At 42.5% G+C, this 24601-nt stretch overlaps 1 protein-coding gene across 2 annotated transcripts in view; it reads left to right on the top strand.

Annotated features, from left to right (window-relative positions):
- VPS13B (vacuolar protein sorting 13 homolog B) overlaps positions 1-24601 on the top strand; it is an 877527-nt gene that overhangs the window by 829273 nt on the left and 23653 nt on the right. For both annotated transcript variants that reach the window (XM_059723846.1, XM_006263597.4), the window contains 11 exons: positions 2688-2771; positions 2951-3126; positions 3563-3733; positions 7119-7320; positions 10178-10366; positions 10802-10948; positions 12343-12626; positions 14768-14895; positions 15680-15879; positions 21760-21878; positions 23105-23928. In XM_059723846.1, coding sequence (XP_059579829.1) covers positions 2688-2771; positions 2951-3126; positions 3563-3733; positions 7119-7320; positions 10178-10366; positions 10802-10948; positions 12343-12626; positions 14768-14895; positions 15680-15879; positions 21760-21878; positions 23105-23928 — 2524 coding nt within the window. The remainder of the gene's footprint in view (positions 1-2687; positions 2772-2950; positions 3127-3562; positions 3734-7118; positions 7321-10177; positions 10367-10801; positions 10949-12342; positions 12627-14767; positions 14896-15679; positions 15880-21759; positions 21879-23104; positions 23929-24601) is intronic.

Here is a 24601-nt window from a genome sequence, read left to right as displayed (position 1 = left end):
GAGGGAAGAATTAACCCTTCTTCCTGCCACCTTAACGGGGCCATGCTGGGGCTCTGTTCTGTGCTGGGGGCCTGTCCCTGCAGCTGGCCTGGTCAGACCATGCAGCTGCCTCGGCCAGGGCTGAGCGAGACCGGTCCAAGCCATGGGGGTGGGGCCACCCCCAGCAGCTACAGCTCTGTCACAGCTGCTCCCCATGCCCTGCCTGACCCAGGTCGGACTGGGGAGTGCTGCACAGAGCCCCCTGCTCCTTGGGGGTGAGGGAAAGAACAGGGGGAAAAGTAGCCCCCTATCACTGAACAGAGTGCCCCCTCCCTGCCCGGGACACTCTGTGCAGCGCTCCCCAGGTTGGCCCAGCCCAACCCAGCTCAGCCAGGGTACGGGGAGCAGCTGTAATGGACCCACAGCTGCTGGGGGTGGCCCTGCCCCCGCAGCCTGGACTGGCTTTGCTCAGCCCCAGCCAAGGCGGCAGCAGCACAGTCTGGCCAGGCCATGGGGATGGGACCACCATGGGCAGCTGCGGTTCAGCAACAGGGACATTGAGCCCTGTCAGCAAGCACAGCTCGGCTTAGCCCAGCGGATGACTGGTGGCTGCTAGCCGAGCTGGCTTGGAGGCACCACATGGGCTCATGGGGCTGCAGCCAGCTCCCATGGTGGGTGGATGCCGGGCTCCGGGCCCACCAGTGCCTCCACCAGCTCCACAGTTGGAGGCGAGGTGAGAAAGCCCTGCTGGGCCAAGCTGGCTTCCCCTTGTCTGCTGCAATGACTCCCCCTCCCATTCCTGCCACTCCTGAGCTGCTCCGGGAGGCGGCGGGGAGGAGTGCCAGCTCCACAGCCTGTGCCCCACACGTGGCGCTCTGACTGCAGCCCCTGGACTGAACCCTTCCATATGGGCTTCTTCCAAGGCTGTCTGGGGGCTGCTGATGGAACGCCACACACGGGGCAAAAGCTTCCTGGCCCCCCACCCCAGCGGTGCGGCACGGCGGTGGCAGCGAAAGCTGCAGACGAGGGGGGCAGAGCAGCCCTCCACCCCAGCCAGCCTGCAGCTGTTTGTTAGGCTGCATCCCTGGGTGCTCCATAGGGCAGGTGTGCGGCAGGTACTACCTCCAAGCTGGTCTGGGAAGCCTGCTCCCCAGCCAGCCCCCACCTGGAGGCCAGACACCAGCCAGCATGGCCCCTTGTGGGGGGCAGGGACCGGGGTTATTCCGCCTCCCTCCAGCATCTGACGGACGGGACAGGAGGGGGCTTATTCTGCCACTCAGTGGCAATTGAGGTGGGCAGACCTGGCTGCAGTCCCCCCGGGGGTAGTGGGGGTAGAGGGGAGAATAACCCCCCTCCCTGCCCCCTCTGTGTCAGCAAGGATGGGATGCCTGGCGCACCCAGCTCAGGTCTCTGCTGCTGGGACAGGGAGGGGGGAATGAAACCCCCTCTGGCCAATTCAGCTGAACTGGCCACTCCTTCCCCCAGTACAGCCTCCCTGCAGCCGAGGGCATGCTCCAGCACTCCCAGCCTGAGCAACTGCGGGCATGTGCCTGCATGTCTGTGCTGTTACACTGATTCTGCCTAGCCGAGTTAGACTAACCTGCGAAGGTTGAACCAATTCAGGCTCCGGCTTTTTGAATGTCTGTCCCTAGCCTATATTATCTCCAGTTGGTTCACAAACCCTCATCCTTGTGAGGGCTGTAGAAACTAACCCCATGAACCTCACCCTGATTCTACTGTAGTGCTTTAAAAATCCCAGCCTTAATTCCAACAGAATTATATATTGTATTCAAAAGATGCATTTTGTTTTGTAATGAAAAACTCTTTCAGGAGACTATTCTTAAATAGAAGCAATTTGACACAGAAACGGTAGATTGTGTTATTTTGCTGAAAGTAATCACTCATTTGCAATCCACCAAATGAGCAAAGGTTTGGTGATTGGCTTGTTATAACATGATTCTCATGCCTCTCCCAACTATTTGAGATATGATTTCCTATACTTGTTTCTCAGTGAAGGCACATATATGGAGGCATGGTGGCCTCTTGTAGTTCAGGAGCCCTTTGACCACATCTGTGAATTTAAAGTGTGATTACTCAAAGCCTCATTCTTCCTCCTTCCACCAAAACCAAAAACTTTTTTAGAGGATACGTTTTGTGATATGTCATTGAGGGATCTGCCCTGTACTTTTCATGAGGTAAGCATGCACATGAGGCAGGCGTGCACCATGGAATAGCTAAGAATATTGTGTATTCACACCTCACTTACCTTAAGGTAATTTGATTGTGTGCCCATATCCTTGTTTTCTCCTTATTTTCTCCTTCTATAGTTGGAAGTAGTCTCCAATTACAGTTGAAAATTTGGAGAAGATGCCCTGGGCTGATTTTTCTATACGTTCTAGTGGAATGGCATTTTCTCCCCATCCAAACTCAATTTCCTTTTCTTATCAGTTAATCAGGAGATGGCTGATGGGGATAGCTTCTGAATAGATCCTTAATTAGGCTAACCCTGTCAGTAGTTTATGGGATTATATACCTTAAATATGTCCCATGTTTAGCACCCTCTGTTAAACAATTAGCACTGTTGCCTCTCTCTTAAACTGTGCTTTCTCCATTGGCTTACATTATCTCAAAATGCTAAGATACACAATGAAATGTTCAATTTTATAATCCTGAAATAATTTTAATGTCAACTGTCTATCTTTGTACAGGTGCCATCTTCAAACAGTTCAATTATTCATGTGTGGTGCACAATTTTGACTTTAGAGCCTAATTCTCAAGTACAGCAACGAATAGTAAGTGCATTTTGCCATTCTCAGAAGTCTAAATGGCCCTGACCTTTCAAGTTCTGAAATAAATTAAGGTCAGAATGACCCAGGCAAAGATTTATTAACAGCTTGTTTCAGCAGCTGGATGCAGGAATAGAGTTAATATTAAGTTTGTCTGTTCTTTTTTATTTGTTTTTTCTTGGTAGATTGTTTTCAGTCCTCTTTTTATCATGAAGAGCCATCTTCCAGACCCTATTATCATACATTTGGAGAAAAGAAGTCTGGGCTTGAGTGAAACACAAATAATTCCAGGAAAAGGACAGGAAAAATCACTGCAGAATATAGAACCTGATCTTACTCATCATCTGACATTTCAGGCTAGGTATAATTTGTGCTTTTCATAAATATGATTTTGTCTGCATAGAAAAAAAGCAGTATTTTGTCATTTAATTTACAGTGTAATATTTCCAGGAATATTCCCTTACCTTGCATTGTGTAGAACAGGTAGTTGCATATGCTCCTGAATATTGTGAGAGGAGTTTGTAAACCAGGCACAGTTATCCTCAGTACTTCCACATCTGACTCCTTATAGATACAAGTTCTGGCATTTTGAAAAGGAAGATACTGTAAACCCCTGTGGTGCCATATACTACCAAGTTTTGTGAATCTTTTTCAGCTCATATCACTGGTTAATTTAAAAAAAAATTTTTGGACCAGATTATTCAGGTTTCAATGTGTGCTTATGATAGTGCACAACATGGCATGCAAGCCTTACTTTGGCACTGTAAATGATTTATGTTTCTTTTTTCATTTGACAGGGAAGAGGATGATCCATCAGAATGTGCAGTTCCTATCTCAACAACACTTATCAAACAGATAGCCACTAAATCCCATCCAGGAGGCAATGTGAATCAAATTCTCGCTGAGTTCTATGGAGCAGATAGCACTGCCCAGCTTGCTTGGCCATATAATAGAAAAGATTCAGACAGGTAATATACTAAATATTCTCCATTAAGTCTGCTTTGTCTTGGAAAAGAAGAAGTATTTATTAAAATAACTTAAAAGCTATAATATTGTATTAATTTCTGTTATTTAATTTCCTTTTTGAAGGCATGGGGGAAACCAATAGAAAATGTTCTTATAGCTAAAATGCTAATAAGTAAATAATGTTCTTATTTAGGCAGTTCTTATAGCTAAAATAATGAGTCAAATTGGTGCTGAAGAAGTAGTAATGTAACAACAAAAATATATAGGCACTTCCACAGCTGAGACACTGAAGTGTAGCAATGTTATTTAACGTGCATAAGACCCACAATTTGTTCATTTCCAGTAGACCCAGCATCAGGGCTAAGTACTGTTGAGTCCCTATGGCACTATAATGGGTCTTATACCAGGCAAAGAGACTAAGACACAGTTGTCCTAAGCTAAAGGCAAGTTTATTAAACCCTAATAGATACAATTCTAATTAAAATTGAAGTGACAGTGGCAGTTTAAATTATTTTAGGTTTGTAGCTAGTCAAAGCAGATGCTCACCACCCCAAAATGTTATGAATACAACTTCACTGGTTGATAAGGCTCTGAAGTCTTGTCTGGGGCTCCTGGCTCCCACATCTGAGGTCAAGACAGGATCTTGGATCGATGACAAGATCTCTTCATGCTTTCTTCAGGAATGTTCTGAGGAGGGGTTCCAATTCTTGTCCTTATATACCTTATCGTTACTGCGTTATCATTAATACATTAACATAAACTCTTCCCTACAATGCATAGTAATAAGCCTATTTCCACTTGCCGTATATGATTATCTGGAACTGGAATTTTCCAGTAGCTGAAACCTTTTTATTCTCAGGTAGGGGTTAGTTTTTCTATTGATAATTTCCCTTTTCTCCCAAGCCAAATTCCTTATTTTGGTTGGCCCAATTCCTGTTTTGATTTTGGTCATCTGACCAGGGTATACCCAGACTTCTTCTTTCCCTTTGCCAAGGACGGGTCACAGTCAGGGTGACCTGTCTGTCAAATCTCTGCTGGGTTGCAGCTAAGAATAAGCATGCAGCAAATACATACATCAGTCTCTTGTCAAGCATCAGTACTATTGAACTAGGCCCAGAAGTCTGTGGGTCCCAACAGTCAAAAAGCCCGAGGCTGAATTGATTCAGGCTTTGCAGGTTAATTTAAACTGCAGAGATTAAATTGAAATAGAAGTGAATAGACATTTACCTTTGATTCTGGAAATGCAGCCACATGCCTGCAATAGATTCATAGATTCATAGATGTTAGGGTCGGAAGGGACCTCAATAGATCATCGAGTCTGACCCCCTGCATAGGCAGGAAAGAGTGCTGGGTCTAGATGACCCCAGCTAGATGCCTATCCAACCTCCTCTTGAAGACCCTGCACCACCTCCCTCGGGAGCACGTTCCAGACCTTGGCCATTCGAACTGTGAAGAAGTTCTTCCTAATGTCCAATCTAAATCTGCTCTCTGCTAGGTTGTGGCCATTATTTCTTGTAACCCCTGGGGGTGCCTTGGTGAATAAATCCTCACCAATTCCCTTCTGTGCCCCCATGATGAACTTATAGGCAGCCACAAGGTCGCCTCTCAACCTTCTCTTGCGAAGGTTGAAAAGGTCCAGGTTCTCTAGTCTCTCCTCGTAGGGCTTGGTCTGCAAGCCCTTAACCATACGATGGTTCAGGGCTCAGGCCAGAAGTTGGGGGGCACTGGAGCACAGCTCGCTGGCATGTAGCCAGCACGGGCTGTGAGTTTGCTTCCTCTTCTTGCTGCCCCCGAAGTCTGTGGTATTTGCAGTTCAAAATCACAGCAGCAGGACTCTGCAGAGTTGTTCAGTACTTCCTCTTCCTGCTTCCAGGTGTCTCTGGGATTTGTAATCCACAGTTTCAGCCAGCAATAAGTTTGAGTGGAGTAAGGGGTGTCTAACACCCCCTCCCTGGCCCCAGATTCCAGCCAGGGTTTGCCTTTGGGGGTGGGGAGAGCAGTTGTCCCGGTCCCCCCATGCAGACTGGGCTGCATCGCCAGCTGGGCTTGCCCCACCCCAGCCCCCTTGTCAGCCATCTCTCACTGTTCCAGCTAGGGAGTAGAGGGGTGGTACCAGCCCTGCTTTCTGAAGCAGACAGCACAGCACAGCCCAGGGCTGGAAAGCATACGAGGATGCTGGGGGACTGTGATTTAACTTGAAGCAAAAAGGTGTCTGGGACAGAAGTTTCATAAACCGATTTGACCAAAATCAGTTAAGTCTGATACTGCGCTCAACCAGGTTTATCTTAAACCAGTTTCAGACATTTTGAAACTGGTTTATGTGCACTGAGCTTCTGTTCCATTGCAGGTTTAAACCAGTTTCTGATCACTTAAACTGGTTTATGTGTAACTTCTGTCCCTAGCCCCAGTGTGCTCTATTTTCTAATTTACCAATCATGTTGGGTAGGGAGTACATGAATAAACTGAAGCCCTCCTAGTTCAGGGCACTGACTTCAGGACCACATTGCTTCAGTTCTGACCCAGCAAAAAATTATTTGCTGAACTAAAATCTCATGTTTTAATAAACTGGGATTGGGATTGTGGTGTGGGGGTACTGGTTGTGCTTCCCAGGGTGTCTGGGAGATGTGAGGTAAAGCACTTTTTGGGGAGCTATTGCTCCTGCCCCAGAAAGGAAGCACCAGCTGGCGGCTCCTGCCCCCTCAGCCCATCTCTCCCTCCCCCCACCTAGAGCAGGGATAGACGCCTGTCTTGGCTCACTAACCCTCAAGTAGCAACTCACAGCTATAGCTCCTAGTCCGGCCCCTGCTCAGCAGCCCTCTAGTGGCAAGTCACAGCTGTGCAGGTGTGGGCCAGTCAGAGAAGGTTTTTAGCCAGAAGGTGCGACTGATCCAAACACAAAGTAGCATTAACACTGATCAACATTTGAGCAGCTCAAAGTGTAAGAAAGCCCTGAGTAGCCAGGTTTTAGATATCAAGGAGGAGGGGAGGTATATCTAGTTAAAAAATCAGGCTAGTTTTAATACTAGCTATTACATCAGTAGTGTTTCTGGAAGTCTTCTACTGAGTCTCTTGCAGCCAGAAAATAATTCAGATTGGCTCAGAGGCTGCTCAGCATTACATTGAAGGGTTCACACCAACCCCAGGTGTAAGAAATCTTGAATCAGTTCTTTGGAGTTCCACCACCTTAACCACACCCTGCAGAGAGGGTTGTTCATGTTGGTTTTCAATATAGATTTGTCTGATAGTATCTCAGTCTATTTCAGAATGGTAGGTTATAAAGCGGTACTATAATCAATGTTCTGAAGAGCCTAAATTGATTAAAGGCAATTTATTTCACAATATGAATGATTTTCTTTTATCTCTCTCTTGCTATCTTATTTCAAACAGTAATGAACAGCTCACTCAGTGGGATAGCCCAATGCGGGTGAAACTATCCATGTGGAAGCCATGTGTTAAAACTTTGCTGATAGAACTCCTGCCATGGGCTCTGCTTATAAACCAGTCCAAGTGGGACCTCTGGCTATTTGAAGGAGAGAAGATAGTCCTACAGATACCTGCTGGGAAAATAATTATACCTCCAAACTTCCAGGTAGCCATACTGTTCAAATTAACAGGCGCAACTTTTCTAAGTGTTCAAACTTTATTCAGGGGTGCTTACCAACTCACATGGTTCAGGCTTTTTTGGCCATTAAGTTTACCAGAAACATAGTTAGGGTCAAAGGTATAAATATTAGCTGGAATCTGCCAGACTGAATGGGCAACATAGGATAGATACAGACAAAGGCACGTCAACAGGGTAGGATGCAATATAGTGATTGACAAGCTGGGATTGCAGTACAGTATAGCTAATAGGGTTGCTATGAAAGTATGTACTTTGAGAGAGAGTAGAGAGAAGATCTTAACAACTACCTGAACTACTTTCGTAATTATGCATAATTGAATTGCTTTCTTCAATTTTCTGCTTGTTATCCCTGCTGCTTGTTTGGTGCTGATCACTGTCGCAGGGCACCTTGGTACCCCTGCTCCTAGAAAGGAGGAACTGCCAGGGAGCAAGTGAGCGCGCCCTGGCCTGACATGACGAGTCCAGCTGAGGCTGGCTCAGGTAATGAGCGCAGCTGCGGGTTGCCGGAGCAACCAAGCGGAGCCAGCTGCCTGTAGGGGGCAGGGTCTGGCCCTTATAAAGCTCAGGGCTGAGGCCAGGCTGGCAGTTCTCTGCCAGCAGCCTAGGAGGCAGGAGCTCTGAGAGTGAGGATGTGGCAAGTACAGCTCATGATAGCCCTGGAGGCTTGCGCTATGATGATGAGTTATGGCCAGGCGGCTTGCATTTGTGTTACAGCCTAGGGGCTTGTGGTTTTGCTTTGTGTTTGTATTATTACACCCCGGAGGCTTGGGCAAGGCTGTAGGGGTTGGAGGAGGCCTCAATCACAGGGACCCCAGAGAGTGTGGGGTGCCCTAGCGCCAGGAGGGCGCATTATTGTTCATAGCGCCAGGGAAGGCGCAGCTCGCACGCCAGTGCGTGAGCAACTGGCGGCGAGGAGCGCGGCCAGTAGGTCGCGGGTGCAACCCGTAGGTTGCAGACGGGGACCTAGACCCCGGATTGCGTGTGGGGGAGCATAGACCCCGAAGGTGCAGCTCGCACGCCACTGCGCGAGCAGCTGGCGGTGAGGAGCGCGGCCAGTGGGTCACGGGCGCAACCCATAGGTTGCGGGCGGGGACCGAGACCCCGGATTGCGTGTGGGGGGAACATAGCCCCCGGCCCCAGGAAAGGGGCGGTATTACTGAGTAGCCCAGTGTGGGCACGGCGAGCCCCAGAGAAGTGGGGAGCGCCATACTGAGCAGCCCTAGAGAGCGGGGCCATACTGAGTAGCCCAGTGTGGGCGCGGCGAGCCCCCAGAGAGGGGGAACGCCCTTGTACGTTATTGAGTAACGCCCTTGTACGTTATTGAGTAGCCCAGTGTGGGCGCGGCAAGCCCCAGAGAGGGGGAGCGCCATTGTGTTTTGTTGAGTAGCCCAGTGTGGGCGCGGCGAGCCCCCAGAGAGGGGGAACGCCCTTGTACGTTATTGAGTAGCCCAGTGTGGGCGCGGCGAGCCCCAGAAAGGGGAACGCCATTGTGCTTTGTTGAGTAGCCCAGTGTGGGCGCACGGGCATAGCGAGCTCGGCCGCAGGCTAGTGCGGCAATCCCCCTCAGACCAAGGCAGGGCGCTGCGGTTGCCCCTGAGAAGACAGGGAGTAGCAGCGCAGGGAGCCAGAGTCAGGGAGGGTGTCCGTGCGGTTGGCCCATAGGACCGGAGGCCCGCTGGAGAGTCCCGGAGCAGAACCACACCGGCAGGGGAGGCCCAGAGTGGGCTAGGCGGGAGTCCCAGCAAGAGGCTGGGCACGAGAGAGGGAGCCCAGAGTGGGCCACATGAGAGAGGAGGCCCGGGAAGCGGGCGTATAGACCAAACAACGTCCATTACATCTGCGAGGCTTGGGGCGTGGTATCAGGGGAGGTAGGAGCCACGCATAGCCCATAAGGCTAGGGCGCTTGGGTAGCGCCCATTATACGGGGAGACCCACGAGGGGTCCAGGAGCTGACAGGCCCGAGGAAACACAAGGCAGCCTCCCTATTACATATATTCCATCAAGACGTGGAGGGCGAGAATGGAGGGTGCCCTCGGGCCGGAGTAGCGCGGTGAGAGTGCCTCAAGGAGATCGCGGCCCTCCGCGAGGACCCCGCTGTGACAATCACCTATCACTAGTACTGGCAGACCTGGCACCACTGTCCCAGTAATCTGTGGTGGTTTCTAACCAGAGTAGAAGATTGCATAGCTATTTTCCCTTTGTTTTAGTGAGGCCGCCCAACACCTCATCCTAGCTGCACACTACCTGATAGTTTAGCTTGCCCTCTGTGAATTTGTTGGCCTGAGTAGCATAGCTGATATCCAAGAAAGAATATTTGTTTTGAGAGGGACATTTTTTCATGGCATTGGCAGCATGTGGAGTTTATATACTTTTAGGCATGTTGATTATGTCTATAGATGGATTTGAAATGCAGAAGATAATATGACTGCTTACCTGTATCCCCTCCCGTTTCTTGAATTTGAACAACGCTGATTTAATTGGATTTCCCTTTGATATGGTTTTTTGGCTAGCCACACACTTAATGCAATTCCCAACCCCATCTCTGAATGTAAACACAATTAGATTAATTTTGTGCATCATCCGAGGTAGACAACCTGTTATTTAAACATTGCCGTTTGTTATTTTTTTAACCGTGGACACATTTATATAGTAGCGTACCATTTATAAGACCTAGAGTATAAAATTAAATGGGAAAAATGTCAGTCTTGCACACTGGTAAAAGAATTTGGTTATAGGTAAATGCACTCTTGAAAACTACTATTAACTGTAGGAAGAACGTTAGAGTTATTAGAAAGTACTAACTCTGGTGAGTATTCATTTACAGGAAGCTTTTCAAATTGGGATCTACTGGGCAAGCACAAACACTGTGCACAAGTCAGTGGCAATCAAACTTGTCCATAACATGACCTCTCCAAAATGGAAAGATACGGAAAATGGAGAAGTGGTAACAATGGATGAAGAAGGATTTGTTGAAGCTGAAATAAAACTTGGTGCCTTCCCAAGTCATCAAAAGGTTAGGAAGAAATTGTGATGATTTATAACTTTATCATTTAAAAAACAGAATAATCCTACAGCAGATGAAAACTATCAAATGCATACAACATAAAACCTTCACTCAAAATCAGTTTAATAGGTTCAAAAGCACAATGGAAGGATAAACAATGGACCAAATGCAATTAAAAGAATTAGGTCATCCGGACATACTGTACAACTCATCCATAAAATGCAAAATATTGCATTACACAAATTAAACTTGTGAATTCCCAAACATGTTGACCAATAAAGAATAATTCTGCTTATAAATTTCAGGGAGATCAGGTTATAAAATACATGTCTCAACAAGGTTTTTAGACTGAAATGCTATGGTTCTCTCACTACATCACAATGAAAATGATTTGTGTGTGTTTCACTTTTTTTTTTTTTTTTTTTTTTTTTAATTATCCTACAGTTGTGTGAATTCTGCATTTCTTCTCTGGTTCAGCATAGTATTCAAATTCTACAGATTGAAGACAAGACAACCATAATTAATAATACATCCTACCAGTTCTATTATAGACCACAGATTTCTGTTTCAAGGCCTCAGTCAGGAGAGGAGGTAAAGTATTTTATATTATTTTTGTTTGGTTTTCAGAATAGGTAGGAATAAAATCTCAAATTCATTTGACAAAAATTGAACAAAAAATAAGTTAAAAAGTTAATAATGTTAAATTATGTTTAATTAAAAACAAAGCAACTAGAGCAAATTCAGCCACAGTTGTTAACTGCGATCGGAAATCTGTACACAGTAACAGATCTCTTCACTTGCAGTATTCAACTTGGTCTCCATGGGCATCTTTACACATGCTCAGGGGGTTGGGGCACTTTAATTAGAGTGGTTCCAAGAGCCACTCTAATTAAAGCACCTACGGTGTCTTGTGTATTCAACATCCTGCACTTTGAAAGTGCAGTGGGGGTGCTTTAACTAAAGCTTGTTTACTTAAAGCTCATTTAGAGCTTTAGTTAAAATGCCCTGCTGCCATTTTGAAGTGGGAGGATGCTGAATGCATGAGCTGAGGGGCTGCTGGTGTACGCTAATTAATTAAGACTGCTCCGGCGCACTGTAATTACAACACACCAGAGCAGCTTCCTCACACATCTACAGGCACCCCATCTGTTCAGAGACATTAGATTGCTTATGTAAAATAGGCAGTATAACTCATAATGGCTGTTGAAACAGTTCTGAGAACCAGTACTAAGTTCTCAAGCAAAAAAGATGCATCAGCCTTGCAAGCTGAAATATTTGAATTATCCTTTTGGGAAGCCTTCAGTTATCTAAATGAAAGGCATAGATCTGTAGAGACACCCAAATGTTATGTATTTTATGGAACTGCATCAAATCATTAATATCAGTTTTCCAGTGATAGCACAGCATATGTAAGAAATGAACTGACAATAAATGGAGTGCAGGCAGCATCAGATACAGTTTAATCAAATATTTAGTTACAAAATGGTACTTTTATTATAAGGTAGTCTGGAAGAATTTAGAATACAAAGAAAAGTAGTGGTGCAGTTTGCAGAAAACATTTTTGAAAAAGCTTCCTCCTCCTTAATTGCTGTACTTTACATTAGTTGAGCCCATGTCAATGTCTGCATTTTATCGTAACCCTAAAGCCAAGATGATGGTGAATCTAGAGAATTTGCAGTCCAATTTCTGTACTTCATTCATTATTTGCAACACACTTCTCATTTACACTAGTTTTAAATCGTGGCAATGCCATTGACTTCAGTGAAATTATTCCTAATTTATATCATTAGGAACAGAGTTTACTCAGTTTGTTCACATGAGTATGACTGAGAGCAGAATTTAACTATGTATGCAGACCAGCATTCAGATAAGCTGATACTTAGTTACCATTCTGTTTGCTCCCTTAAAATTGATAAAAGTTAAATACGAATTTACTTTTTATCATAAACCATCATATCTTTACAGTATCTTTTTTTTCTTTCCAGTATATACACATACCAGACACTAGTGCATTCAACATTTACCCAGCTGGGGAACCACCCAATGAAAAATTAAGCTCTGTTTCTTGCTGGGACTTCATGTCTGACATTAGTCAGTCTACTTCAGAAGTGTCCTCTATTCAAAAGCATATATTGCTAAGTTTCAGTCCAGGTGTGTGTGCTGACAATTCTCAGTGTTGGAGCCTGCCAGCTGTCATTAGACAAGACATTCCTAGACAGTGCGTGGCAGTACCCATTGGAAGCTGTAATGAAAGTGGATTTTGTACCAGGTATGTTGAATAAATGTTAATGACATTCTTCTTTGACTGTCAGGATAAAGCTTCATCTAAAAACAAAGCATAAGAGATTAATAGAAATGAAGTAATAACATGTGTCCACCATATGTAAAATCAGTTCTTACTTTAATTTTGAAAAATCGTTACCGCTTGATGTTTTAGACACTTTTATAATAAATGGTTGAATGTTATATTCATGTACAAGTTGTACTATTTTAATATTTACATGGCTCCTCCTCATAAGTATATAATTATGTGCAGTATAAGGGAGAATGGAAAGATGTGTATTCAAGATGTGCCTTTTAACATTTCTGTGAAATAATATGAATTTAAGAGTTGGAGGTACAATACCAAGTAATAATTCCACAAGGCAGGTTTTATCTATAACAGATTGTGCAAAACTGAATATTAATACAGATGCTTTCAGGGTGATTATTTTAAGACAATTAAAAATTTTTACCTTGGACTTAAAGAATGCCATACATTTGTAACTCAAATATTGCAGCACTGTGCTAGAGCTAGGAGCTGAAACTGATTTTTATCATCCAGAATGAATGAAATTCATGGTACATTGGCAAAAAGTAATTAAATGTACTTTTTAATTGTTAATTTTTTTAATATGATATAGACCTCAAATGACCCATTAAAGAAAATCACACAAAATAAATAATCATGTAGAATTGGAAAAGTCTTGCCACATTTTTGTACTTTTTCTCTCCTCTAGCATTTCTAGAAATTCTAAGTGAGAGATTAAAATCTCTTGATTCTCAAAGATGTTGTCATGCGCTGTCTTTTAGCCATCTGATACTCTGTATTTGTTACATGTAACAATTTGAGAAGTGTTTTTGAAAGCTGTGCAAAAACAAACAATATGTATTTTGGTAAGAGTAGCAAGAAAAAAATAGGAAAAACATCACTAGCAAGAAACTTTTTGAAGAATGTGGCAAGAAAAGATTTCCAAGTTTAAAACGTACTATATCCATATGCATGTTGTCCTTTCAAAACAATAAATTAATCCAACAAGTTAAAAATAAAACCATACTGCCAAGTCAGAGGCCTGACTTGAATTTCCAAGCCTAAAGTCTAATTCTAATCTAACTTACACAGGTGTAAATGAAAAGTAAGTGTACTTACATCAGTGTAAGTGAGTTCAGAATCAGCCGTATGTTTTTTCACTTAGCCAGCAGATTTGGGTGGGGTGCTTTAGAAACAATATGTTCAGTCTGTACAGAGTAAGGAAGGAATACCTTAAATCGTTCAATCATTCAACAGCAGTTCCTGTGCATAAGTTAGTAATGTTATTGATGGACTCCAGAGATTCCCTTGCAAACCTCAAACAGAAGGATACTGGCCAAAATTAGGGCTTCTGGGAATGCAAAGAATAAAAGGCAGAGATAATGTGAATATCCTCAGGAATTTGAGCCAGATATGAAGAATCCATACCTCTTGTTTCCAAAAACTGGCGTGTTCAAATTTTTGGATGCATTAGATTTTGGTATTACTTTAGAGGAGCCATTTTTTTCAGAAGCAACCACTAAAATTGCACATGCTAACAGGTGTTTGTGTGTGTATAATTTCCTGATATACATCATTTGGCTTAATATAGGTTGCAATGAATTCATTTTGCTTCAGAAAATGTCAAGAGTACTCTATAGGAGTAGTCTAGACCACTCATACTGAAAGGAGTGATAGTCTTCAGAATCATTGCTGCAGAATATTCAGTTACTGATTTTATTTTAAGTAATACTTACATGTACAAAAAGCATACTCCTTCAGGCTTGTATGGAAGATGCTAGAATTTACTTCTGGAAATCTGGTCCCAAAATTCTTGCTTAGAGTTCATTACAAATGTATGCTAATTGAATTTGTGGTCCTACCAATACACCTCTGCTAAATTGTATCCATGAATAGTCCCAGTGAAATCAGCTATTTCTCTAAAGTTGTTTTCTGTTGCTTTTCTTTGTAAATTTATAACCAATAGGATTACTCACATACTGAAATGTGTAAGTTTCTGGAGAACAGGTTTGTAAGAGTAAAGAATTTTACAAAAGTGGTGTTGAATTTTTTAAAAATTGCTAAAGCAATAGTTAGTCCAAAAATGATCTAAACATGTGTATCACCTTATTTTGCCTCAGGGCTATAGCACTGACTTATCAAGAGCATCTAGGGGTGACATACCTAACTCTTACAGAAGACTCTAGTCCACGCATAATTATCCACAACAGGTGCTCTGTCCCATTGCTTATGAAGGAGAATATCAAAGGTATGGAATTTCTGTTGCAATGCAGTAATTGAAATGAGCATTGTTTTACTAAATCATTGGGCACTGTATCCATAATATAGGGTTTCAGTTCTGTATCTCCATTGGTTATGACTAGAGCTGAGGGGAGAACACAGATTCCACTTTATGGAGAAATGTTAAACTCTTGACTTTCATTAATGCTGGGAGCTCTAGGAGCCCCAGCTCTGATACAGTCTTCCTGGTAAGCTGCTCTAGAGATGGAAGCCCTGGGAAGCCTAGCCTTGAGGCAGTCTACTTGGTTACTGCCTTGAAAGCTTGAGAGATCTTGGTATCCCCAGCTCTGAGGCAGCCTGTCTGGAGAATACCTTAACTGGAATGTCAAGGAGCCATGAGCTTGGTTGTAGAGACTTTCAAGGCAACCAGCTCCTCTTTTAAGTAAGGTGCCAAGGATTCAAGAAGCCAAGCCAGTAGATTTATTAGTGGAATTTTATCAAAATCAACATAGTCCCAAGGAACATGCATTTTTCAGAAAATTCAAACCCAAAGATAGTTTGTCAACATATCTCTGTCCTGCTCTAGTTATGAAAATGTATTCTGCCAAACAGTAAGAATCTGTTCAAATATAACCTATGTTATGAACAAAAGCATATGTAAAAAAAAAAAAAATAGTAAGCTTTTTGTGTGTTGGTAAGATATCAGAAGGAGCAGTTGAAAATATCCTGTTTGTGCAAACAGATGAGTTTTGATTGATCTCTAAGTGCGGATATTTAAAGAGCCTAATTTTAGACCTTCTGTAAAATTTCAGACACTCCAAAGTTTGAAGTTTATTGCAGGAAGATTCCAGCTGAATGTTCAGTTCATCATGAGCTTTATCATCAAGTCTCTAACTACCCAGATTGCAAAAACAAAGACTTGCTACCTAGTGTTCTTCTGAAAGTGATATCACCAGATGAATTAATGACTGAGTGGAGTGATGTTATAGACATTAATAATCAAGGCACACAGGTAAATCATCATAAAATTTTTCAATTCAGTCTCTCAAATGGCTTTGTTCTGGATCTGCAATGGAGCATTGCTGCAGTCCAAATTTGTATATAATGTTTGTACAGGCTAAAGCAGGGGAGTCCAGCTTATGGCCCACGGGCCAGATCCAGCATCTGTACCTGTCTCGTGGTCCATGAGGCTAGTAAAAGGGCCAGGAATTTGGGGGTAGAGCAGGCAGGGGTGGGGCCTGCCACCAAAATCTTTTTGTGATGTGTGTTGAAACAGAGGTATGTGATAGCTTGCCCTGCCACCCTCCATCCCTCCATGTCCAAATCTAGCCTGCAGGAAGCTCCACAATCCAGATTCATCTCAGAGGGTGGAGTGAGTTTGGCATCCTGGTCTAAAAGACATGTACACTAGTAATATGCAGTATAAACTTTCAGGAGACAGTGCCTTCTCTGATGAAGCACTTGAAGTAGGAAGAAGTAAGGTTGTCTTGGAGAATTTCTCCATTAATATGAAGGAAATGAACTGCAAAATAGGCGTTAAAGGCTAAGTACAGACAGTCAAAAAGCCTGAAATTGAATTGATTGTCTTTGCAGCTTAGTCTATGTTGTAGAGATTAAACTGAGAAACAACTGGACGCACTTTCTCTTTTGATTCAGGAAACGCAGCCACATACCTGCAGTGGTTCAGGCCAGAAGCAGGGGTGGGGGAGGAGTGGAGCACAGCACTCTGGCGCATAGCCAGCCTGGGCTGTGTGTTCACTTTGTCTTTCTTCTGCCCCTGAGCTCTGGGCTTTGCAGTCCAGAATTATAGCAGCAGGACTCTGTGGGATTGCTCATCACTTCCTGTTCCTGCTTCCAGGTGCCTCTGGGATTTGTATTCCACAGTCACAGCCAGCAGTAAGTTTTTAGCAGAGCAGCTTTGTACTCAGGAGAAGGGAAGTTTAACCTTCTCTCCCTGGCCCCAGACCCCAGCTGGGGTTTGCCTGGCAGGGGGATAGGCCCTGCCTCACCCCCATCCCAACTCTTCTCTCCTTTAGCAGACAGCACAGCACAGCCCAGCCCGGTGCTGAAAAGCAAGCTGGGCTGCTAGGGGACTGTGATTTAACTTGAAGCAGGAAGGGGTCTGGGACAGAATTTTCATAAACCACTTTGACCCAAATCAGTTAAGTCTGATACTACATTCAGCCAGGTTTATCTTAAACCAGTTTCAGTCATTTTGAAACTGGTTTATGTGCACTGAACTTCTGTTCTGTTACAGGTTTAAACCAGTTTCTGGTCACTTAAACTGGTTTGTGTGTAACTTCTGTCCCTAGGCAAAAATGTTTCCATTTCAGTCCGTACAAATAGGCCGTTACGGTAAGATAGGTTCCTCACACTTTTAATGTGTGTGGAATTCCCTGAGTTTGTTTTGAAAGTTAGTGTAGCATTGCGGAAATGCTAAATGACAGATATTTTTAAAATATTCTAATGAATGCTCTTTTCTATCCTTTCCAATTTGATAAGGAAGATCAAATAAGGAAGATCAGATATCATCATTGACACATCTTTTTCTGTTCTCAGATTCTGCCTTGAGTTCTAGTTAGAACATTTCCAGGAACACTTAATGCTCTCTCACAAATAGATTTAGGCTTCTATATGTATAGGTGACCTAGTTGTTTTATTAATGGCATAGTTATTGAAACACTAGGATTTACTTGCAGTCTTTTTTTCAAGGAGCCCTTGGAATCTTTAAAGACATAACATTCCTCTTTTGTATAAAGCCCAAGTGTGGATTCCAAACTTTTTGAGATATACAGGTTCATAGATCATTTGTTTTATGTCCCGTCTAGATATCAGAGTAAAAATAAGCACTCGTTTATCCCTATAGAAAGAGCATGGCTTTTGGTTCCTGTAAGATTTACTCACATCTACTATCCATTTTGAGATTAGCTTTAAATTGAGATGTATAAAAATGTGAAGATATCTTGAATATTCACCACACTTTTCTTTGGTTCTGTAATGCAATAATCCAAGAACTTTGGATAAAAAAGAGAGGCAGCAAATTAAAAGCAGCAAAATGGAAATATGTATTTGTGCAATATACAACATACAATAAATGTGAGTAAGTTGCCTCAGAAAGTCTCTTAAACAAATTTAGCATTTTTAATGGATAGGACACCAAAACCTGCGGTAACTCTGAACTGTGGAGCTTAAACTTACTCCAGGGGCAACTAATAATGATAATACCATGACTGATTTAAATTAATATCTGCTGTCTTCTGTCCTGCAAAATACCAATTTACTTATAAATTTTATTAATTGAGAGCTAGGTTGTGGACCTTAAAGCCACAAGCCTCTCATACAGCGATATACAGAATAGGTCAGTGATACAGAGAAGCCATTCCTCCCAGTGTCTACTTGCCTTTACCCTCACCACTGGTTTAGGTCTATCTGCTGATGTGGGAGGGAATTCACTCTTCAAGCGATAGGGTATTTCTGAGCCCAATCCTCCAGGAATTGTACTCAAAAAGCATAGGTTTTGAGATTCTGGCCATCCCATCTCCTGAGTACAAGAGACTTATAAAGATTTTATATGTCTCTCCCAAACCTTTCACCTCCATGGAATGATAGGCAAAATCTGTCTCTGTGTGTAGGAATAATTTTACCCAAAACAGTTGCAGCTTCAACAGAAATGTGGGAAATTAAGTGCACAACAAAAAAAACTATACAATATTTGAAAAAAGGAAAGAAAATACTTTATCCAGTGGAAAGCAGGAAGGGAATTTGAGGTGTGTGCAATTAGTGTGTGACATGGGGTAGGTCTTCTATACTTCTGCAACCTGCTGTAGAATTTTAATAACCAAAAATGGTCAGGAATTCAGTTTTACATCCCATTAGAAAGAAAACAGTATGTGTAGTATAGATACAGTACTTGGGCACCACAGTGATAACTATAGTATAATAGCCACAGTTGTTCTTAACAGAACAGTGACACATGGCACAGTGGTTGGGCACTGGTTCAGAACTTGTTCAGAATGAAGATCATTGTCTTCTTATCCAAGGACTGACCACAGCTGGCCTTACTTAGCTGTGTGATCTGTGATCACAGCCAGAGGCTGTATGATTGCAAATAATGTCCGTTCACTGCAGTCCTGCTATTGTTCAGGTTTTTGTTCCATAGAAAACAAATTTTGCAGTTGTAATGTGGAACATGTAAACCAAGTTACAGCTACAATAATATCAAACTACCATAATCCTTATCTTAAATCCAACAATCACACATAAAATTGGATGCCTTATGAACTACTGGATTTCACATAATGTTCTCACAGTTGGTTTGTCAACAGTCTGGTCTCCTTTTCATCAGAGCTGGATGCTGAGTTTCCCATGTTCTCTCCTTTTTTTAAGTTTTGCCTGGCAAATTCTCCGTGTTTGTATTTCTTTCTTTTGTACCTGACCCGAGCTTTTGAAGAAGGAACAAACCTTTCCATGTTCTCAGCAAGAAAAAGCCTGGTTTCCCAGTGAAACATGCCTAGCTTATAAAAGATATTGTTTCCTAACTGCTGACCTTGCAAAATACTCCCTGAGGACCTGAAAGTCAGCCTGAGGCTGATTTTGGTGGGATTGGGGAGTCCCATTCTGGTGAATCATTTGCAGCAATAAAGATTCTGCGGGACAGATTATTCCTTCAGTGACACCTATGCCACCCTGTTATCTTCAAATGACACTGTCAGCTTATATGAGTAGCTCAGGGCTGTCCAACTTCTGGGAACCCAGGGGCCACATGCTATGTGGGCAGGAGACCAGAGGGGTCAAGGTCCCCGTCCCCTCCTCAGAACTCTTTCGTGTGTTGCACAGCCAATCTAGCTCCCCACCCCTTTTCTGCCACACATACTGTCTCACCACACTCCTGGCTGGGCACACAATAGTGTTCATTCATCTCCTCTGCCCCCATATGCACAGTCTGGGTAGTCTGGCTTCCTCCCTTGCCATGTAAACAGCCCAGTGCCCTCCCTCATTGCATGGGCAACCCAGTCCCCTTCCACTGTGCCACCCAGCCCCCAGTAGTGGGATAGAAATTGGAAGACAGAGGAGGGAGGGGGAGCCTGGAGACCTCGGCTAAGAACAAACATTACACAGAAACTGGAGAATGGCTGACACCGGTTTGAGATAAACCTGGTTGTGAATGTAGTATCAGACTTAACTGATTTAGCTCAAACCAGTTTACACAATGTCTGTCCCAGACGCCTTGCTGGTTTAAGATAAACCAGACACCCCCAGCATCCTGGCATGCTGTCTAGGCTGGGCAGGGCTCTCTGCTCCACAGCAGGGCTGGCCCCTCCACTCTGCTCCCTGGCTGCAGCACAGGCAAAGACTGCAGGCTGCTCACCCCCTCACCACTCCCTGCTAAGCAGGAATTCCCCCCTCACCTCTGCCTTGCTGAGGAGGTGTTTGTGCATTGGCTTGCAGACCACATGCTAGCTACAGTCCAGGCAGAATCAACAGGTAGTTGGTAATGTCCCTTTGTTATTTTCTGAATGGGGTGATAAACACTGATTAGAGGTGATAAACACTGTTATCAGTTCCTGGGCTAATCAGAGCATCCTGCTGGAGCCTAGCCATGCCCCACCTCCTATCAGCTCAGTTCTGTGAAAGAAAGGGAGGGCTGCTGTAGCCCTACTTGGCTTCTAGCCTGAGCCACTGCAGGCATGTGCCTGCATTTCTGTGATGTCTGTCTGGTTACCAAACTGATTTAGCCTAGCCAGGTTAGACTATCCTGCAAAGATTCAATCAATTCAGGCTCAGGCTTTTTGAATGTCTGTCTCTAGCCCTCAGCAGCTGCCACAGCAGGAGCAGTAGGGGAGTGGTGGCCAGGCAGGAGCTTGTGGACAGCCCTGCTGTTTAGACAGCCCTGGTGTAGCTGATCAGTCCTGTAATTAAAAGTTAGTAAACAGTTCTTAAACTCTCTTCCACAGATCTAGCAAGGGTTGTGGTTGTATGCCAAATAAAACAGTATCTTTTTCAGGGAAAAAAAATTAAAATCAATCAAAGTGTCATAAAATGAAGTACCAAACTGATACCCTATCCTATTCGCTTCATAAGAATGTTTAATCTCTAAGCACACTTGGTTCCCAAATGAAAGCTTTTGTATCTGTAAGCAAAATGCAATGCAGCAGCATCTGAATTAATTGCCTTCTCTTCCCTGATTTAACATCTGCATTTTCATAGTGATTCAGGAGACTGTCTTGCTGCCAGAGATTTGGGTATAAAGCAGGATCTTCCATTTTAAGTGGTAGAAAACTAAGGTGTCCTAGATTCTGTTCAAACACAATATCATGTTCATGTTTGTAAAAGCATGAATATGTGATCTCCCTTTGTCATAGCTGGTAGATCGTGGTTTTATTATAGGAACATACAGCAAAGCACAGTGATACTCTTCCCAAAAAGGCTACGACTATGAATACTCATAGTTTTGCTTTTTGGGTGCCATTCTGGAGAGCTTCAGGGGGGACATGATTTTCTCAGTGGTCTGAAATCAGAGTTTGAAAGTCATTCGTTACTTTTGTAACATTTAAACTTGATTTCCCTTGTTCCATCCTACTTAATGTCCACTGAGATGTACTACCCACTTAAATTGCATTCACCAGTCCTTAGAAGTAACATATGATAAATTAATTTTCTCTTCTGTTTATGAGATTCTGCTCTATTAACAGTGGTGAAATAAGTAAGACTCTGGATTTAATCTTGTTTTTATTTTGAAATAAATTGTTTCTTCCAGTGAATAGTGTAAGAGGAGTTAAAAGATCATATCCAGAAAGTGTTAATAGTATTGAATGAAATTGTAACAGATGAATATCAGAAATTTCAGTGGCATCTTACCTACTTCTAATTAGTTCTTAATCTTTTTCTCTAGATTTTGTTCTTAACTGGCTTTGGTTATGTTTATGTGGACATTACTCATCACTGTGGAACAATAATAATAACTTTGGCACCAGAAGGAAAAGCAGGACCTGTCCAGATCAGCTTGAACAGGTATATAAAGCACATGGAAGATCATAAAGAGCATTGATAAATTGTTTTTTTTTAAATCATCTTAAGAAATCTTAAGCCTTCTGTGCGTGAAGCAAGTTATGAAATCTGGCAAAACTGTTTGTTTTGTCTAATGCCACTGCATACTCTGTGGCATATGTTTAGACCACATATTATGTTTTGTATATCTCAGTAAAACATGACAATCTAGCATCTGAGGTCATGTCACATTAGGATAAACACTAGATGTCTGGTATAATAAACAGTTCTGAGCTGTTCATTTTAAAGAATTAAAAATAGTTTCCATTCTAATTAATTTTGAGTGTATTCAGAAGATTAAAGGTTATTTGGCCGAATCCTGCAGTCCTTAGCCATGCACAATTCATATGTAAGGATTTCAGGGACAGTGCTGCAAGCATTAGTTAAAGAAGCACTCTCTTGTCTTTGTAACACTCTTTCTTAGACTCTCTCTCACTGGTATAACCTTACTAAGACTTGGCACTCATCTCCATTCAAGTGTGTTTATAACATCACCTCTTTATAACATTTGAAATGCTTTGCTTCCAGTGGTGATGTTATGATGAGAGTGGAATGTGAATTCGCAGTTTTTATTTGAGTTTTAATTAAGTATTAATCCCTGAGAAATTGCTCATCAGCAGAACCTCATATCCCATTTGCTAGTTAAGCTTGGCCAAGAGCAGTTAACACAGAGAAAAATAAAACAACCCCCAAAAACAACCTCACAACCAAATCAGCCATGGTAATTTAGTGGGAAGGCATTTTGCTTCCATAATGTGAAATTAATTATCCATAAATAGGAACACCCAGTGTTGGCTCCAACAAAGAGCAAAGATAAAGCAGCTGAAGCGGCATTAAAATTTTCAGGAAATTGCATTTGGTTTTATTCTTTGGTACATTTTAAAAGTAGTAGAGAATAACTATGCATAAAATGTAGGGAAATTCAAATCCTATATGTAAGGTGGAAAGGGAGAGAAAGACAGACCTGACTTACACTCGTGATATTCTTTTTCAGATGGCCTTTTGGGTATAAATACACATTTGCATGATTTAGACTCCTCAGTCCCTTTAACATTAATAAAACCTGTATGATGAATTCCCTGTCTCTCTCAGTAAAAATGTGCTTCGTGACAGCTCTTAGGAAAACCAAGAAGCCCAGTAAAATCAAAATAAGTAATATGACAAACATATTTTATTTTCTTCCTCTCTAGAATGCAGGAGCAGACCATCATGTTTAAAATATTCATCAGCCAGTCAAGCCTTGCAGTGTTGGATGATATCACAAATCATAAAACTTCATGTGAAATTCTGAGACTCACAGTGGACCACATTTTCCTTAACATGGCACCAGTAGCCAGTTACCTGAGACCCCTGTCTCATGAATTTTCAAGGGACGCCATTGAGGGCCTTCCCCAATTTTATAGTCTCCAGATATATTGTGGAGACTTGCAACTGGACAATCAGCTGTATAACAGATCCAATTTCCACTTTGCTGTCCTGCTGTGCCAGGGAGAGAAAAATGAAACCATGCAGTGGTCCAAAGTGAACAACCTCATCATATCCAACAAAGATTTGGAAGAATATAAGGAAAATTGCTTCATAAAACTTTACGTTGCTTTGTCAGAAGAGCAGAATTTCTTGTTTCACGTTAACGACCTCAGTTTCGAATTGAAACCAGCAAGGCTATATGTGGAAGACACATTTGTTTATTACATTAAGACTTTATTTGATACATATCTTCCAGGCAGCAAAGTGGTTTATCGTTCAATGAAAATTTCAAATATTACCCAGATACTGCCTGAGCAAGTGAGGCAGCATGCAAAAGCTTTAGTCAATCCAGTTAAGTTAAGGAAATTAACAATACAACCCGTTAACCTTTTGGTCAGTATCCATGCTTCGTTAAAATTGTATATAGCCTCAGATCATACCCCTCTCTCCTTCTCTGTGTTTGAACGAGGACCTATCTTCACCACTGCCAGACAGCTCATCCATGCGTTGGCCATGCACTATGCTGCTGGGGCACTATTCAGAGCAGGTCAGTGTTTTTAAAACATAATATATGTGGTATTACTTTCCAATAATTCTCTCTCAAGCTAGTTATTCCAACACATAACCATTATTTTTGCCTTGGACAGTGTTCTCAAACGTTATGGTATGCTGAGAAGTCCCTTATATTCTATAGTATAACAGGAGTCAAATAAAGTGGTCAAATTGACATAAGTTTAAAGTTGTGATAAACATTAGTTGGCCACCTGAAGAATTCTGCAAAGTTCAGTAAAGACCATAATAATATATTCTGTCTGGTTTGTTTTTTTGTTGTCTCAGAGTATAATGCTAGCCAGAATCAAAACATGAATTCCTAACATGAGCTCCGAAAAAGTGTATTTAATCAAATTATTCAATACGTTGCTATGCATTCAAGGAAAATTATACCACTCAATGTTGTTTTGTTGTTAAACCGCCTTTTGGCTGAAGTTAATGATTAGGAATCTGTCTTTCTTCATGGAGCCTTCATGCTAAACTGGCATGCAGATGTTTATTGTCCTTTGATGCAAAAGTATGTAGTTTTCTTTTGTTGACTTTTTCCCATACAGGATCAATAGTGAGCAATTAGTCTATTAGATTAATGGGTACAATCTTAAAATTTTGTCTCCCATAAATATAAATTTATAAATAAAACGACTCCAATCTCTGATATACCTTAATGG

Source organism: Alligator mississippiensis, chromosome 3 (assembly GCF_030867095.1).
Source record: "Alligator mississippiensis isolate rAllMis1 chromosome 3, rAllMis1, whole genome shotgun sequence".
In the NCBI taxonomy this organism is placed as follows: Eukaryota; Metazoa; Chordata; order Crocodylia; family Alligatoridae; genus Alligator; species Alligator mississippiensis.
The sequence above is the reverse complement of the archived record's forward strand: the minus strand, read 5'-3'. Positions and strand labels throughout refer to the sequence as shown.